General features: G+C 44.1%; 1 protein-coding gene across 1 annotated transcript in view; it reads left to right on the forward strand.

The window, feature by feature from the left end:
• Positions 1–5685: 5685 nt before the first annotated feature.
• B4GALNT3 (beta-1,4-N-acetyl-galactosaminyltransferase 3) overlaps positions 5686–19365 on the forward strand; it is a 121810-nt gene continuing 108130 nt past the window's right edge. Inside the window, exon 1 of the mRNA XM_004381198.1 lies at positions 5686–5854. Coding sequence (XP_004381255.1) covers positions 5686–5854 — 169 coding nt within the window. The remainder of the gene's footprint in view (positions 5855–19365) is intronic.

Here is a 19365-nt window from a genome sequence, read left to right on the forward strand (position 1 = left end):
TCAGAGCTGCTACACTTATAATGTAGAAGTCAGATTTTAGGAAATAAAAAGGATGACACTGGGGACACAGGAGTTAGTATATTTTGACCTTTCTATAGACTAGAATATGAATTACTCTGGATACAGAAATTCTGCTACCACACCTAGAGATTACTGGACACCTTTCTCTTCTGAGTTCTCTAGAAACCAGAATTCTCTGGTCCCTGTGATAACCTTGGCCCATTTTTGGAAGTTTAGATTGACCTCTGTTATGGATTGAATTGTGTTCCCCCAAAATACGTGTTGTAATTCCTAACTACTATGCCTGTGGCTTAAGAGCTCGGCTGCGAACCAAAAGGCTGGTAGGTCGAATCCACCCTATGGGGCAGTTCTACTCTGTCCTATAGGGTTGCTAGGAGTGGGAATAGACTTGATGACACCAGGTTTGGTTTTCTGGTTTTATGCCTGTGGCTATAATCCCATTTGGGAATGGATTCTCTTTGTTGTGTTAATGAGGCAGGATTAGTGTAGGTATATCCTGAGTCAATCTCTTTTGAGATATAAAAGAGACTAAACAAGAGAGCAGAGATGGGAGAAGAGAGATGCTAACCCACATGAAGATAGCCCAGGAGCAGAAGCTCAGAAGAAACAAGGATCTTCCTCCAGAGCTGACAGAGACAGAAAGCCTTCCCCTAGAGCCAGCACCCTGAATTTAGCCTTCTAGCCTGCTAAACTGTGAGAATATAAATTTCTGTTTGTGGTATTCTGTTATAGCAGCACTAGATAACTAAGATAAACTCCTTTACTAAACTTCTGTAATTTGGGAGAAGAACCTTTGTGGTTTCACCTGTCCTGACTCTGACATCCTGGTCTGTCCCATCAGTATTACAGGTGACACAATGGAAATTATTTTTCTGTTCAGGTGCAGTTTGTGCAATATGACTCTTGCTCATTCTGGGTCAGGTGCCAGGGCTGAAGTGAGAGGGTGAAGGGGCCGTGAAATCAACAGAACCAGTGACTATCCAGTTAAATTGACACAACAATGAACAGATATCAGAGACAATGTAGCATGCCACCAAAATTTGCCAACACAAATACCTTAACCTACATAGCTCTGGACCTAACAGAGGATGACAACTAGCTCAATTTATTGGGAAAGAAAGTCTGGACCCTCCCCTGCTATGATACCATTAAGAGTCAGAAAGGGATTTCGGGCAAGCAGTTTGAAAGCAAGATCTGAATGTGAGACAGCAGGAAAGAGAACAGGAAAGGAAGAAGAGAGATGAGAGTCACAAGGATTTCCTGGCTTCCTTACCCTTTGCCCCCCTTGCACTCTGTCACCATAAGGAGAAAAACAATGATCTCTTCAAGGTGTAAGAACAGAGTAAAAGTGAGATGAGGAGGGCCCAAAAATTCAGAGGTGCAGTGTGATCTCTTTTGTCTTCTGAATTTCTTTCAAATTCACTATAACCAGTCGCTGTCAAATGAACTCCTACTCATGGCGACTCCATGTGTTACAGAGTAGAACCGCACTCCATAGGGTTTTCATGGCTATGGCCTTTTGGAAGCAGATCACCAGGTCTTTCTTCCCAACGCCTCTGCGTAGGTTTGAACTGCCAACCTTTTGATTAGTAGCTCAGCATTTAACTGTTTGCGCCACTCGTAACTCAGCCTTTAAAGGGCCCGCTATGTTTAGATTTCTTTTTCTGTGAAATAGCATTTCTCTTGAACTAAACAGCATGTTCCCTGTTTTATCTCTCTCCCACTTTCCACATAACAGGTACTCCGAGTGTTCGATTGATTCAAGTTACCGCATGAGTTCTCTCAGGAGGGTCAGACTTGAAGAGATAATTTGATGGGCTGCCACCTATTTCTATGACAAAGTGCTGAAAGTGACTCAGTCTGACATCCAGTCAGGTCACCCCAATGAGGGAGAGATTACTTATGGGGCCCTGGTCACTTCCCACTTGACTCAGCAAACCTTGCACAGCTGGCCACTCCTGTTTTGGTCTTTTGGAGAAAAAGAAGAGCATGGGAAGTGCACAAATCTGTGGCTTTGGAACTCTGCAGAGACATTTTCCAGGGGCTACTATTAGAGAAAGGAGCTCTGGTGGTGCAACGGTTAAGTGCTTGGCTGCTAACCGAAAGGCTGGCAGCTTCTACCCACGCAGTGGCTTTGAAGGAGAAAGACCTGGTGATCTGCTCCCATAAAGATCACAGCCTACCCTGATGGAGCAGAAGAAAGGTGGGGTGCAGAACTCAAATTCTAGTAAGAAGACCAGACTTAATGGTCTAAGACTGGAGGAACCCCAGAAAGCATGACCCCTGATTCTCTATCAACCCAGAACTAAAACAATTTCTGAGGCCAACTCTTCAGACAGGGATTGGACTGGACAGTGGGACATAAAGTGACACTTGTGAGGAGTGTGCCTCTTAGCTCAAGTAGATACAAGAGACTAAACAGGCAGCTTCTGTCCAGAGGTGACATGGGAAGGCAGAGAGGGTTAGGAGCTGCTTGAATGGACATGGGGAATTAGCGGTAGAAAGGAGGAGTGTGCTGTCACAGTATGGGGAGAGCAATTAGGGTCACATAACAATGTATGTATAAATTTTTGTATGGGAAAAATCCAAAAAGAAATTAAAGAAAAAAAAAAAAGATTACAGCCTAGAAAACCCTATGGGGCAGTTCTACTCTATCACATGGGGTCACTATGAGTTGGAATTGATTCGACGGCCCCTAACAATAACAAATAGAGAATTGTCCTTCAGATTCACCATCTGCTGAAGAACTACAGTGAAAATTCTAGGGATGTTCACTCAAAGTGCTACCCTCATCCTCAAACATTACTGAGTGCTAAATGGACTTTGTGCTATATGCTGGGGATGCAAAGTCTTCACTTTTGAAGACTTACAGTGAAGTAGGGAAGCAAGACTTGCACTCAAAGTAAGTCTCCACATATCAATAGTTGGTGCAGATAGTACATTCTAGTAAAGCTCTAAGGAGGAAGGAATTGCTGAGGACTAGACTGGTCCAAGAAGGCTTCAGAAAACCTGAAATGGACCTTAAAGAAAAGATCAAACTTGACCAACTAGAAGAGAAAATGTGCTGGAGGATGGCAAATAAACTCATTTTAGCTGGAGCAGTTTTCATATCTTGGAAAAGGTTTTTGGAAGGTCTTGAATTCCAGATTAACAGTTTGCATTTTAGTCAATAAGCACTGGGAAGCCATTAAACATTTTTGAGCTGGTGTGTATTTACATAACAGATTTTTATAAAGATCATCTAGTTGTTATGGGGAGGATGGCTGGAGTGGAGGTAAAGGATCCTGGAGTCAGGGGGGCTAGTTAGGAAAAGTTACAATAATTCAGTAGAGACTACTTGGCTATCTAACCAAGTGGTAGCAGAGAGAAGGGAAAGCATAGCACTCAATTCTGTGAATCTCTCCCTTGGAAGAGTATAAGATTCATTTGATTTTCAAATGTCCAGGAATGTGTTTCTCCTTCACTTTCTCCTAGTTCCCTGACCTTTACCCTTAAAGAGAATGGAAAATAAATCTACATATTACTTGCTGAATGACCTTGGGCAATTCACTCTGCTCCTCTAGAGCTTAATTATCTTATTTAAATCAGGCAGTGATGTTTTAAAGTCACTGGGTACAGCAAATGGTTTGCCCTCTACTAACCAAAAGGGGTCTGGCACCTCAAACCCACCCAGTGGCATGACTAGAAAAGGACCTGGTGATCTGCCTCCATAAAGATTACAGCCAAGAAAACCCTATGGAGCAGTTCTACTCTGTAATGCTGGGTCACTGTTATGGGTTGAATTGTGTCCCCCAAAAATATGTGTTGTAAATCATAGCCCCTATACCTATGGATGGAGCGCTGGTGGCACAGTGGTTAAGAGCTCAGCGGCTAACCAAAAGGTTCAAAAGCAGTTTGAATCCACCAGTTGCTCCTTGGAAACCCTATAGGGTTGCTATGAGTCGGACATGACTCAAAGGCAACAGGTTTTGTTTTTGTTTTTGGTATACCTGTGGTTATAATCCCATTTGGGAATGGGTTCTATTTGTCATGTTAATGAGGCAGGATTAGTGTAGGGTGTGTCTTGAGTCATCTCTTTTGAGATATAAAAGGAGAAGATCAAGCAAGCAGAGATGGGAAAGATAGATGCTATGTCACATGATTGTCATGGATAGAAGCTCAAAAGAGACAAGGACTTCCTTCAGAGCCAAAAAGAAAAATAAAGCTACTTACTTGTATTTCTGTTACAGCATCTCTAGATGACTGAGACAGTTGTCTTGAGTTGGACTGACTTAATGGCAATGGATTTGGTTTTTTGTTTAAATGATGCTTTTACTCACACCCCAAGGCAGAGAACTGGAATGCAGAATATCTTGAATCTTTCCAACTCTAAAAGGGAGTTTCCTTCTTTTTTTGGTTTTTAACTCTTCTTCAGAACTCAATAGCTATTCCATTCCAGTCTGGGAAAAATTTCTTTGCCCTGACAAAACCGTTTTGATTCTCCTGGTATCTAGATTTCTGGGTTCATGGAATTCGGTGACTCACCCAGGCCATGGGCCCTTAGGTGTCCTTTTGACCTTGAGCCTTTAAGAACTGTTCTCCTAAAGTCACCATCAAGTCAAACACTAGCCTAGTAAGCAGTTTAGCAGACATCATTTTGCCTTAGGCATTGAACTCTTTTAGAGAATTATCTATGTGCAGTCAGTTTCCAGGAGCAGGAACCACAGTCTAAGCATTTAGGTTTTGGACAGCCCTGGGGGCGATATAACTTCCCTAGTGTCTCTCTGAAACATGGTTGAGGTTGGGAATGAAGGGTCTTCAAACTTGACCTGGAAGAAGCAGCTTTGGGTGAATTAAGTATCCACTGCTTCCCAAATAATATCATGTCTACTCTTGTCATCTGAAGTAGGGAGTATGGACTGATGGAGGCCGCCAAAGGCCTCGAAGCCAAAGCCTCTGGCGTCACCCTGAGCCTCTGCTTCTGCCTGGGGAGCAGCAAGTGCCTCAGCAGCATGACCCTCCAGTATCTCCTTTTCCCTCAGTCACACAGATACCAGATGACAACTAGCCACCTCCCACATCCCACTCATCCTCAGTTGCCGGCGGTACCAGTGACCAATTGATACCTAACCAATTCTCTGGCTCCAAGTCTTGCTACCCCAAGTAGGCCAGAAGGAGCTCTGCCCGCTTCCCTCGGCTTCTCAGAGGCGGAGCCCACCTGTGCCTCTGGGGCAGGGCCTAAGCGTGGGCGGGACAGGTGGGGCGGGAGGCTTTGCCGAGAGCTAGGAGAAAGAGCCCGAGCTGAAGGAGGTTGGAGGAGACGCGGGCTGGCCATTAGGAACGCCTCCTGGGGTTTTAAGAGCGAGCAGAAGGGAGGGAGGGAGACAGGCAGCGAGCCTGCGACCGAGAGGCGTGGAGAGGAGAGCCGAGGGCTGAGCTGAGGACTTTCACAGGAGGAGGAGCCGGGCTCTGCTCCTGGAGAGGGACCTGAGAGCAGGCGAGAGGCGCCCGCGCAGCCTGAGGGACCCATTGCGCACGGAGCATGAGCCGGGGCCCTGCTGGCGACCGGCCGGGAGAGACGGCCTTGGCTGAGCCCTGAGACGCCCGGGGCGCTGGGCCCGGCAGTGGGGAGGGGGCTGGGTGGGGAGCAGCCCGCGTTTGCAGCGGCCCCGTCCGCGCAGCGCTATGGGGAGCCCCCGAGCCCCGCTGCTCTTGATGCTCCTGCGCCGGCTTAAGCTGTTGCGGAGGCGCTTCTGGCTGCTGCTGGCTGTCGCCGTGGTGTCCGTGGGGCTCTGGACTCTTTATCTGGAACTCGTGGCGTCGGGCCAGGTCGGCGGGAACCCCCCGAACCGGAGTAAGTACCGCTGGGGGGAAAGGGGGAACAGAGGTGGGAGGAGGCAGCACTGGTCACTCCTGCATTGAGAGGACCCGCTTCTCATCCTCAGACCGGATTTCCAACTCGTTTTCCTCTCCAGGTGCTCGGCGCCGCCCCGCTGCCTATTCCGGGAGAGAAGGAGGTTGGGGGGAACTGCTGGGGTCGAGCGCCGAGTTTTGGAGCCCAGGCCTGCCCGCCAGGCCATGTGGGGCTGCGACATCCTAGGGGCTCCTCGCTTCTCCCCTCCCAGAGCGATGGGGAGAGAGGCTCTCCGTCCTGCCCGCGGAAATGTTTGCGGAGACTTGGGGCACCTCCACCGCTGTAGACTTTCAACATTCAACACCCTGAAGAGAAACGCGCAGTCCACGCGCGGGCTTCGGATTGGTGTCTGGGATGCCTTCTGCCGTGTCCACCCAGGCCGCGCGCTCCAGTTCGCGCGGCCCAAACTTTGCCCTCCGCATTGTGCATGGCTCGCTCTCCTGCTGCGTCTTCTGAGGACTCTTTTTTAAACTGTATCTCCGAGAGAGCTACCTCTCCTCCCTCTTTCCAGACGCTACTCCCCTCTCAGCTCCTTTCTCTTCCTCCAAATCTCCCACCTCCTCTCTGAGCCATCCCCTCTCCTAGTCCTGGCCACTCTCCTACTAGTTTTGTGAAGCCCCCTCGAAGAAAGTACCAGACTCCCTTGATCTTGCTCAGGGAGCCAACAGACAGCCTAGTGAACGAGAGTAGATTCCTATTTCTAGTTTTAACCCAGTCAAAGCCACTTAATTTTTCTGTGCTTCAGTTTCCTTCTAGGAAACTTTCCCATTTTAATAAAACAGGCCTGGCTGAGGTGATTTTCAGCTTACTATTGAAGAGGGAGCAAAGTCATACTCTGACAGTTTCAGGGACTTTAAAAACGTCAATGTAACAGCCGGAAAAAGGAGTGGAGAAACTCCCAGAACTACCAGGTGCCCTTCCCAAGCCTGAGGGGCAGAGGTTCAAAGTTCTACAACCTTGTCTCCCAAACTTTTACTTCCCCTGCTCAAGAAACTCAGAGAGAATAGCTGATGAGTGTTAACCCCTCTGCCCAGAGTTGGGTGTGGTGCGTTCCCTCCTCCTGTGGCCAAAGAGAGGGAATTACTACGGGACAGTCTTGAAAATCAGGCTGGGTCAGGCTGGAGAAATATATTTATGTCCTAATCTCTCTCATTCTGTGGCAGTGGAAATTATTCTGGTTGAGTTGGGAGACAGGTTCCAATCCTGGCTCTGCCACTAAGTAGCTGGGGAATCAAGGGAAAATGTCAGCTTCAAGGGTAAAACAAAGAAGTTGACCCTCATGATCTCCAAGGTCCCTTTCAGCCTGGACACTAAGATTGTATGATCTGCACTTGAGTAATTTCCAGGGCCAGAGAGCTCAGCACATCATAAGGAAGGCTACACTGTTCCTCAGCTCTACGTGGGAGAGTTCTTTCTTCCCTCCAAAATGACCAAAATCTGCCTCTCCATAGCTAGTTCTTCCCTCCCCTAGCTAGACCTTTCCTCTGAAAGACATAGAATGAACTACTCTTTCAAATCACGCCCTTCGGATAGGCTCAAGTGGATGAGCCCAGTTGGAGTACATGCAAGTGGGAGACCCTGGGAGGGATACCCCTTTTCTCCTCCTTGGGATACCCCTGCCCCATGTGGCCACTGTTTGGTTAATGTAGTAGCCAGTGGGAAAACAGGAAAGCACTTGCTTTGTGACCTTGAATTCAGTGACCCTTCTCCCCTCATTCAACTTTTCCTTTACTTCCAGTGCACTTTCTCCCCAGAGACCCTGAACCGGTTTGCTGTAATCATAATCTCGCACTCTGGCTCCTGACCTCTGTCTCCTATTGGCTGTCTCATCATGAGCCATCAACCCTTGGGTCTGTTGTGTTTCCCTCCTGGATGAGTCTTACCTGTCTGAGTGAGTTTCCTTACTCTTTGTTTCCTTTTCCAAACTGATCCTTCTCCAGAAAAATGTTCCCGACTTTCTATTCCAGAACTGGCTGTTTCCCTAACCCTCATTATTAACCAGAGTCTGAGTCTAGGCCCTGATGGATCACTTGTTTCCTCTTCTCAGCCTCCGAGAACCCTGCAACCCATCTGTTGTGCAGGGTGACTTTTCATGCTGACCTGTCCCATTGCACTCTACTTTTTTTCTTGATTTTCCTTTTGGAATGAGTTTTAGACGGGCCCTGGCTCATGACTCCTTGTCTGCTATCCTTTTTTTTTTTTTTAAAGAATGATAGACATAGTATATTTTCTTTTATGTAAAACATGAAGTAGGATAGGGACTAAAAATGTATATTTGCCAAATTTCCTTAAGAAAACTCTGTAAAGATACACAAGACACTTATATAATGTATTCACCTCTTGATGAGAGGGGTGTGTATCCCATCCTTTTTATTGTTAAGAAGTCCAGACATGTTGCATCAAAGTTTCCTCTTGTCCTTTAGGTCTGAGCTTTCAGCTTGGAGCTATTGCTCTGGAGGGGGAACTGAGAAGAAAGAATTAGGAAATGGAGAGGTAGGAAGGGGGTTGCTAGCATTCCCTCCTCCACATCCTGGCATTCTAACAGCAGCGAGGGTAGTAAAACTGCCCCTCCCAGGACTGTGTCCGTGGCCTTGACCACAGCAGCCAGAGTCCCATCTTGGCTTTGCTTCCCAACAAGCCACCCTGCCTCCTCTTTCTGGAAATCCCTGCCAATTTACTCCACCACCAGTTTTCCTGTCATCTGAAAGGCCAGCCTCTTTTACCAAGGACCTTTAATTTGCCTGTCCCAGTGTGACTGGTGCATTGATCTAGCACTGGGTGAAGTGTATGGAGAGATGGCTGTCACAAACTCCAGGGCGGTAAAGTAATGACAGGGGAGCTGGCTTCCTGCTCCGTCTTCATGGAATAACCCAGTAGTTTAAGATATAGATGGTGTGCAATTTGGGCTCCATATGTAGAATGAGATGTGACCAAAATTGGAGTAGCTTCAGAAAAAAACAAAGTCATTAATGAGTAGAAACTGGGTTCTCTGTACAAAAGAATTAGGGGTGTGCATTCACTCATTTAAATGAATGTTTATTTAGTACATACTTTGAACAAGGCATTTCCTAGGTAATTTTGAGGACGTAATGATGATGAGGACGTGGTTTCTGCCCTCTTGTAGCTTTTATCTAGGAGGGGAGTTAAGGTGCATATGTAGAAATGATTATATAGTTTTACAAATGTAGAACTAGACAGTGCTGTGAGACTTCAGGACAGGGACATAACTCCTTCATGGAAGTGGTGGCACTTCAGGAGATCCTGAGTATTGGAAAGATTTTGATGGTTACAGAAAGAGAAGCCTATTCCAGGCAGAAAGAACAGCATAAATAAAGACCAAGAGTCAGGAAAAGGCAGGTATTTGGGAATGTTGAATAATTGGGTTTGGAGAGGGCATGAAGGAGAATACAGGCTGGTGCCGTATTATGGAAGGGTTTGAATTACAGCCTCAAAGGGTGGCTTTTTTTCAGTAGATAACAAGAAGCAGTGGAAAGTTTTAAAATAAAAAGGAGCCCTGGTGGCGCAAATGGTTAAGCGCTCGGCTGCTAAATGAAAGGTTGCCATTAGAACTCACCCAGTGGCTCCTCGGGAGAAAGACCTGGCGATCTGCTTCCATAAAGATTACAGCTAAGAAAATCCTATGAGGCAGTTCTACACTGTCACATGGGGTTGCTACGGGTCGAAATTGACTTGATGGCACCTAACAACAGCTTTGTACAATGGAACCAGCATGAGTAATAGTAAAACTGTTTCACACTTTTGGTATAGAGTGGTGGTGCAGGAACAGGGTCCTGAAGGTCCTTGCTGTGCCCAGCATTAACCCTTTAGCTGCTGGGTCATGAAGCTGTCCTGGGGAGAGGGGTCAGGGTGGTAGTAGGACATTTAGAGGGTCTGGGGCAGTCAGTATTTACCAATGTGTACAGAAGTATTTTAGTATTTTAACAACTGGTACAGCTGTACTAGTATGTACTGGCTGAAAAGCAGCCCCAGGAACAGACTATTGAACTCTATTCTGGCAGATTTTAATGTTACACTCATTTGTTCTGATTGGATTAACTAAGGTCCTGCCTGAAGACAGATCTGGACTAAAATGGTTTCTAGACTCTTTGCTCTAATTGACCTATTGCTGGTTCCAACGGGGTGCCAGAGCCAAGAGATCACATGTGGGCAGGGCAGAGAGTGATAGCGTGTGCCCGCCTCTTTCTAGCTCTCCCAAGGCTGGGTCTGGTGTGTTCCTGTTTAAGTGCCAGGTTTACCTGCTGAACTCTGAAGCGTGCTCAAGCTCAGGAACCTAATGGGCTTGAACTGCCTTAAATTTCTATAATCTCTGGTTAGTCCTTGTGATTTCTGATTGAGTGGGCTGAGGGAGGCACACCCACATTTCAGGCAAGCATTTCAGCTCCGGGGTCACCACAGCCATTCAGATTTGGAAAGGATACAAACCCTCCAGTAACAGAGGTAACTCAGGGCAGAGCAGTAATCTGAGACGGAGAGGAGGAGAGAGGGAGAAGTGAGTGAGACAGATGTGTGGGCAGAGGAGGGATGGCGTGGTGGCTTAGAGTTGAAACTAGGAGCAGAGGCAAGTGGAGAAGGAAAGCACAACGCTCATGTGCTTCTTGTAGGCTGGGCCCGTATCTCATGCTGCCTTGTCTGGCTGCCTCTCTTTTCCACAGACCCTCTGGCTCCTTCTCTCATGTCCTACTTACCTCTCTTTGTACTGACATTCTGGTAACTGGCCGCTGCTTGTATCTTTAAATCAGTATTCAATTCTGGGCACATACTGTGCACTCAAATAAATACCTTCTGATTATGGATGGTCAGCTCTGAATTTCCAACCACCTGATATTTTCCACTGGCAGATACTCTGTCAGTGACCGATCCAAGAATAGAAACTAGAAATTCTTGCTCCTTGTACCATAATACATGTAAACAACAATAACCTTTATGCACAAAGGCAAAGGATAAGAATTAAGCCAATTAATGCTCGTTTATTATAAGTGTTTTCCTTGGAGCTAACATTGTACCAGGAATGCAGCGTGTGACAACGGGAGACTTTACTCAGATTCGGTACCTTTTGTTTCTCTGGTCTCCTTAGTCCTTGTTCTGACGTGGCCAGCAGAACCTCACAACACCAGCCTGCCACCTCTGTCCTGTCAACACCCAGGGATGCTAGGACCACTGACTTGCACACGGTCACTTTAAGTTGAGGTCCCATTCGCCTACTCAGTGGTGGTGGGGCTGCCTGCTGCTCCCTGTTCTGGGAGTTGTTCAGATCCCTGCCCCAGCATGGTTATAACTGCTTTGCAGCCCAAGCTCTTCTGAAGTGACCACTTTTGTGCTGGTTTTAGGAGAGGCTAGTAGGTGAGCAGCAGTAATTTTCCAGGCCACGGAGCCTGGCCTTGCCCTCCAGTGCTGAGCTTTATGGAGCAGAGCAGAGCCGCCGCCATCGCAGAGTTTGTTTTGGAAAGGGGCCTAGAGGCTGTTCTTGGAGTCTGCCACTCACTGTGTAGTTCTCCTCTATCGAGTTCCACCCGTCTTAAAAACTACCCTTTTATTTTCCATGAGCACTTTTCCTTATATTTGAGGAGGATGAGGTCTAAGCTAGGCCAACCATACCATTTGAACTTTCAGACAATCCTCCTTTGACCTTGTGGTCCATGTAATTTATTTATACTGGCCAATATAAATTAAAAATATTACTGGAAGAGGTATATCATTTGGATGGTGTATATAAAGGGTGTTGGGCTGAATATGTGATATTTTCTGAACAAAGCATGATGGATAAAAAACCCCGAACCAAACCCATTGCCATAGAGTCAATTCCAACTCATAGCAACCCAATAGGACAGAGTAGAACTGCCCTACAGGGTTTGCAAGGCTGTAATCTTTTTTTTTTGCATAGAAATATTTGTTTATAAGATGATCATCCATATGATCCATAATATGCATACGTTAATGATTGGATACAACAGTCTAAATGAAAGCACAAAATTAATTTTTTTTTTATACAGAATGAGAGAACTCCAAATTGAAATATACTGTTAAAAGGCAATGTATTATGTGAGGAAGAAATGATGAACAGAAAACTTCCAGGATCATTTTGATGTTCCAGTCTGACACACTCATCATATATATAAAAACTTCTATCTTGTCTTAAGTAATTAGAGGGTTCTAAATATACTGTGGTTATTGTAAAGTGAAATATTTTAAATGAGGCATTTTGATAACGTTGAAGTGTAACCAGGTGTGTTCCCTGATACTTTAAACTCATTAATTTGCAAAATGTGTTTCATCTCCTAAATAAGAACTCATTTTCTTTTTTATAGTGCATTAGGTGAAAGTTTACAGACCAAATTAGGTTCCGATTTGATAGTTTGTACATGAAGTATTCCGTGACATTGATTTCATTCCTCACAATGTGTTAGCACTCTCCCCGTTTCCATCCTAGTTTCCCTGTTTCCTTTCGTCCTGATTTTCTACCCCTTCTGCCTTCTCATCTTTGCTTTTGGGCAAATGTTGCCCTTTTGATCTTGTATTACTGATTGTTCTAAGGAGCATGTTCCTTTTGGGTGGTATGGGCTTGTCTATTATTTGGCTGAAAGGTGGTCTCTGGGAACGGCTTCAGTTCCAGGTCAGAAGAGTGTCTTAGGGCCATAGTCTCAGGGGTTCCTCCAGTCTCTGGCAGACCAGTAAGTCTCTTTTTTTGTGAATTTGATTTTTTGTTCTACAGTCTTTCTCCTGCGCTGTCTGGGACCCTCTGTTGTGATCAGAGCAGTTGATAGTGGTAGCTGGGCACCATCTAGTTCTTCTGGTCTTGGGGTCTTGTGAGCTGTGGTTCATGTGGTCCATTAGTCCTTTGGACTGATTGCTCCCTTGAGTCTTTGGTTTTCTTCGCTCTCCTTCTCTCCGAGTGGGAAGAGACCAGTAGTTGTATCTTAGATGGCCAGTCGAAAGCTTTTTTTTTTTTTAATTGTATTTTAGGTGAAGGTTTACAGAACAAATAGCTTCTCATTACATAGTACACATATTGTTTTATGACATTGGTTAACAACCCCACAACATGTCAACACTCTCACTTCTCGACCTTGGCGGACCTTTTTTTTTTTTTTGGTGAAAATATACATAGCCAAAGATACACCATTTCAAAAATTCCAGTTGAAAGCTTATAAGACCCCAGATGCTACTCACCAAAGTAGGATACAGAACTTTGTCTTTATGAACTGTGTTGTGCCAATTGATATAGATGTCCCCTGAGTCCATGGTTCTTTGCCTTCAAGCCTAGGAGCTTTGTCCCATGAGTTGTTTGGTTATTGCTAAGAAGTTTCCCTGACTGTGGCCCTACGGCTATAATCTTTACAGAGGCTGACTACCACATCTTTCTCACTTGGACAGGCTGGTAAGTTCAAACCACTGGTCTCTTTGGCTAGCAGCCTAGCATTTAACCACTGTGCCACCACGGTTCCTTCATGGCGGACAGATCTTTACTGTTTTTTTTTTTTACAGAATCTTAGGTTCTAACAAGTGCTATTTATATTTTAGAAGTATCTATAGTTGCTGTTGTAGTTAGGTGCCATCAAGTCAATTTCGACTCATAGTGACCCCATGTGACAGAGTAGAAATGCCCCATAGGGTTTTCTAGGATATAATCTTTATGGGAGCAGATCAACAGGTGTTTCTCCCATAAACAGGCACTGGGTGGGTTCAAACCACCAACCTTTTGGTTAGCGGCCGCGCACTTACTGTTGTGCCACCAAGGCTCCTTGAAGTATCCACTAGATAAGCAAAAATGAATATTCTTTTTATTCTTGTGATTTTTAAAATATGTAAGCTATTTTTTATGCTAAATATATTTTTTATTTCTTAATGACAAAATTCCTGATATTGAGCAACCTTAAAAAAAATGCAACATGTAAATTATCCTTGTGGTCCTCTTTGTTATTTTTTTGAACTTTTTATCGAAGTGTGTTGTACATAGAGAAAAGTGCACAGGTAAGTGTACCACTTGATGAATTTTGACAAACTGAACATACCTGTGTAATGAGCACCCTGATGAAGAATCAGAACATTATTGGCGCCCTAGAAGCCCCCGTGGGCTCCCTTTCAAGTATTACCGTCAGCATAGATTAATTTATTTCTTATGATTATAAATAATGCATGTTTATTATACCAGAAGACAGCTGTGTCTCTGGGCAGCATTAACTCCTGTAAAATTATTTTTTTGGGCTTTAGGCACCCTAATATAACTGATATACTAACTTAAGGAATGATCGAGGAACAACAAAGTCCTAAATGCTATAAAATACAGCCATTCTGCATTAGAGGGGCTACAAGAATGGAATCGAACCGTTGCTTATTCTGTGTTATGAGAAACCTACAAAAATGTTTTCCTGGTCTTGATATTAAGAATAGGTTTTTTTTGCTTCTTTTGAGTTGGTTTGTTTTAATTTTTCTTAGCCATGTAAATTATATAACCATTCAGGCTTCTCCCTTTGTGTTTGTTACTAGAAAGCGTAGAATTCAGTTTTGGAGAAAAGTGTAAAGGATTTTATGATCTGCATTTTTGTATCAGTTTTATGCCTATACTTTTATTTGTCTTTTTTCTCCCACAACTACTAACTTATGTCATCTTCTATAGTCTATGGTCCTTATAAGCCACTTGAATTTTTTTGTGGACTGAGTCAAGGCATAAAGAAATCAAAGTGCACATGGCCTACAGAAAGAATGAAGACTATATTAACCATTACCTATAATCCCACTACTCTGGCCTAGCCATCATTAAAAAGAAAAAATTAAGTATCATAAGCAGTGATAACTAGATACTGAATTCTGTAATACCTTAAACAAGAATCTTGGATTAAAAAACTGAAAAATAGTTTTTTTTGACTTTTTCCCCCTGTCCTTAGTTTAAACTTGAGACTTATAGATACATAAACACATACATTAAAAATCCAATCCAGGAAACCAAACCTGCTTGCTGTTGAGCTGATTCCAACTCATGGTGACCCCATGTGTTACAGAGTAGAACTGCTCCATAGGGTTTTCTTGGCTGTAATCTTAATGGAAGCAGATCGGCAGACTTCTTCTGCAGCACCACGGGTGGTTAATAGTCAAGTGCAAACCATTTGCACTGCTCAGGGACCTTTCATTAGAGATCCAGCCCTTTTTAAACTGTGTACTTGTGGTGCTTAGAAGAGAACTGTGCTTATGTCCAGTACATAGCAGTGTAATGAGCACCCTGATGAAGAATCAGAACATTATTGGTGCTCTAGAAGCCCCCTTGGGCTCCCTTTCAAGTATTACCATCAGCATAGATTAATTTATTTCTTATGATTATAAAAATAATGCATGTTTATTTTACCAGAAGACAGCTGTGTATCTGGACAACATTAACTCCTGTAAAATTACTTTTTTGTGCTTTAGGCACCCTAATATAACTGGTATAATAACTTGACGAATGACCAAGGAACACTAAAGTCCTAAATGCTATAAAATACAGCCATATGAAATTCTCCATTACAGCTGGTACAAGGATGGAATTGAACCGTTGCTTATTCTCTGTTATGAGAAACTTCCAAAAATGTTTTTCTGGTCTTGATATTAGGAAGAGGCTTTTTTTGCTTCTTTTGAGTAATTGGTTTGAGCAATTGTGCTTCCTGAGGACCTGGAAAGAGAGCCCAAGAGTGGGAAAAGAGGAAAGAAAGGTGGGGGTGGGAATAAAGAAATGATATTCCAGACAGATCAAGGATTTTATAGATAAATGCTCAAGAAATTGAGTGATGTGTGTTTTTCAGTTTTTATTTGCTTTGCAAATCTTGAATGGCTGCAAAGGTGATTCGTTTTAAAACTTAATGCAATAATGTTTATGGAGCATTTACTTTTTTCATGGAGGCCTGAGTGAGATGAAAAGAGTTGTTAGTTCCTGGAAAAAATTATGGAATTTGAAGGCAGAGCAGTGTTCAAATCCAAGCTTTATTACTCACCAGTTGCAGCAGCTTGTGTGAGGGACTTATTCCTTTCCCGAATCTCAGATGCTTCATCTGGGCAGTGGAGTTATAATATCCTCCCTGTAAGGTGTTAATAGAGAAGGGCTATACTTAAGACTAAATGAGACTCAGTGAGCCTGCCTAGCACATATTAGGGACTCAATCAATGTTGCTTCCCATCTCTCCCTGCTCAGAGTTTACAATCTCATAGGAAATGGAGAATGGCTGGGCAGGCAAGAGTGGACATATTTCTCAACTAATCCTTTTGCCAGTACTTCTCAGACTTCGCAGTTCATGACATAGCTATGTCCAGTCCCCCAGCAGTCACTAGGCCATCTCTTTCCAGCACCTGCCACCAAATACATACTCTTCAACCGTTCTTTTTTTTCTGTCTCTCTCTCTCTCCATGATGTCTAGCACTGCCTCCATCTTTCCATTCTCATCCCAGGCAAAGATTTGCATTTGTGGGGGAGATGATAGTGGTGGTAAGGAGGCACGGATGTTACCGAGAATGAGAGACATTTGGGGGATTTACCAGGGCACAAAAGCACCAGAATTGGGAAACAGTGGCCTGTCACTCTGCTATGTACTCCCAAGTACCCTCTGAGATCTTGAATGGCAGGAACGTCAAGCAGGCATCTGTTTAAATCCTAGCTTTGTAAATGACTTACTGTAGGTCCTCAAGCAAGTCCCTGCTCTTTTGAGGGCTTCAGTTTCTTAATCTTTGTAATGGGATTCCTCTTTCATGGGTAGACTTGGAACTGTTTTTCATGTCACTGCTTAATAAGGAGCTAAGGGGATAGTCAGTCTTTGGCATTCTGGCACTCAGGTGCCTGAACTGAGAGGTGGCAGTCGTCCCAGTGCTTCTGGCCACTTGGCCTCCAGGTCATCTCCGACAACATGGTCTCCATACAGCCAGTTGCCGCAAAGATTAAAGGCCTCTCTGCTGATATCTTCTTACAAATCCTCTGATCCACTCCTTTCCACCCTGCCTGCCAATCCAGGGTTCAAACGGATGGCGTGCAGGCATGTGTACGTACAGCCCTCCCTTCCTCACCAACCAGCTGGTCTCCTGACTCTGCTCACTGCCGCCTCTAAGTCAAAGATTGACAAGGGGGAGTGAGAACATTCAGGATTTCCTGATGACCCAGGAATAAAATGTACTGCATGTTCTCAGTTCTTGGTTCTTCATCCTTTCTGTTTTAGCTGAGTAGAAGGCTTAGGGAGAAGGGAGATCGGAATGGGGAGCACATCCCAGGTAGTGACTTTCAGCAGCAAAGGCAGGGAACATTGCCTGGGCACAAAGAAGGGGTAGAGAAATTGAGGGAGCAACTTCTACCTCATTTTTTTTAACTTCAATGACTATTTTTCATATCTACAAGTTTTATTTTACTCTGTTTCAGATTTGTCTGGTCCCTTTTTTTTCTCCCCTAAATTTTATTTATTTTGTTGTTGAGCAAAAGATACATCAATTCAACATGTACGCCAGTTTCTACATGTACAATTTAGTGACATTGATTATATTCTTTGAGTTGTGCAACCATTTCCACCCTCATTTTCTGAGTTGTTCCTCCTCCATTAGCATAAACTGACTGCCCTCTAAGTTTCCTATCTAATCTTTCAAGTTGCTGTTGTCAATGTGATCCCATATAGATAGTTCTTAAAAGAGCATAATGCTGAAGGCAGACCTTTTTTACAAGCTATTGTTTGGTTTCAAGGTGACTTCAGGGGACGCTTTTGGTTTAAGGTTTAAAGATTATCTCAAGGCAGTAGTTTCAGGGGTTCAGCCGGCCTCCATGGCTTCAGAAAGTCTTGAGTCCATGAGATTTGAAATTCTGATCTGCATTTTCCTCCCGTTGATCAGGATTCTTCTATGGAATCTTTGATCAAAATGTTCAGTAATATAGCCGGGCACCATCCAGTCTTCTGGCCTTATGGCGAAGGAGGCAGTTGCTCACGGAGGCAATTAGCCACACATTCTATATCCTTTTCCTGTTCCTGACTCTCCTTCTTACTTTGTTGCTCCAGGTGAATAGAGACCAATTGTGCCTCGAATGACCACTTGCCAGCTTTTAAGACCCCAAGCACTACACAATAAACTAGGAGGTAGAACAGAAACACTAAACATGTTATTAGGCCAATTAACTGGGATGGCCCATGAAACCATGAGTCTGGTCCCTTTTTAAATACTGTGTTGTTATGTGTTTTTAATAATTTAAAAGTATTTTATATTCTTTATCTAATCTGTTATCTAAAGTTCTTGGGGTGAGGAGAGTCTAATCCTGCTGTTTCTTGTGTCTGCTCACTCTCACTTACGGTACAGTATTTCCTTACGTGTTTTGTAATGTTGGGATTGTGAGTTGGGTTTTATCTGTGGGAATCCTGTAGGTTCAGGGTTGAGGGTATGCCCCTCCAGAGAAATTTTATTTGCTTTGCCAGATACTCCAGGTACCAGTCCAGGGCCACATTTGAAGTTAATTTTTCAGTTTGGGGACACTTGGACATGCATGTAGAATAAATTTGAACCTAAAACCTACATGAAGGTATGCCTTTGGTTATAAATTCTCAGGAGGTACTCTTTTTTTGTAACCATCCAGAGCCCAGACAGACTTTCTTGTAGTTCTCTGTACAGGTGGGAATTTTTTTTTATTTTTTAAGTTCACCCTTTCACTGAGGATATAACCCTTTAAGAGGCCCAGCTTTATGAGGAGTCTCACTTCTCTTCCTCATATGGATCTAAAGTCTTATCTTCTGTCTGCGCTATCATTAAAACCCAAGCTGCATAGTTACTACCACTGACAAACTGAGGGAGTACCAGAGTGTTAGCTTCTGCTTGCTGCTCTGATTTTTCACATCATTTTTTGGCCCGTAGAGATTTCCTTCCTTTATTGAGGGTTTAGCTATGTACATAAAAACAAGTCTATTATGATTATTTTTATATTGTAATTAAATGAAGTTTACATTTCAAGTTAGTCTCCCATACAGAATTTTTTTTAAATTTTTTTTTTACATACATTGTTATGAGACCCCAGCCGCTCACCCCATTCTGCGACAGCACACTCCTCCCCTCCGCCCCTGATTCCCCATGAACATTCAACCAGCTCCTAACTAACTCTCTGCCTTCCCATCTCACCTCTGGACAGAAGCCGCCCCTTTGGTCTCTTGTATCTACTTGACTAAGATGTACACTCCTCACGAGTATCACTTTATGTCTCACAGTCCAGTCCAATCCCTGTGTGAAGAGTTGGCCTCGGAAATTGTTTTAGTCCTGGTCTGATAGAGATTCCAGGGGCCACGCTTTCCGGGGCGCCTCCAGTCTCAGTCAGACCATTAAGTCTGGTCTTCTTACTAGAATTTGAGTTCTGCATCCCATCATTCTACTGCTCCATCAGGGACCTTCTGTTGTGTTCCCTGTCAGGGCAGTCATTGGTGGTAGCCGGGCACCATCTAGTTCTTCTGGTCTCAGGC

This window comes from Trichechus manatus, unplaced genomic scaffold, assembly GCF_000243295.1.
Source record: "Trichechus manatus latirostris isolate Lorelei unplaced genomic scaffold, TriManLat1.0 scaffold00081, whole genome shotgun sequence".
Classification (NCBI taxonomy): Eukaryota; Metazoa; Chordata; class Mammalia; order Sirenia; family Trichechidae; genus Trichechus; species Trichechus manatus.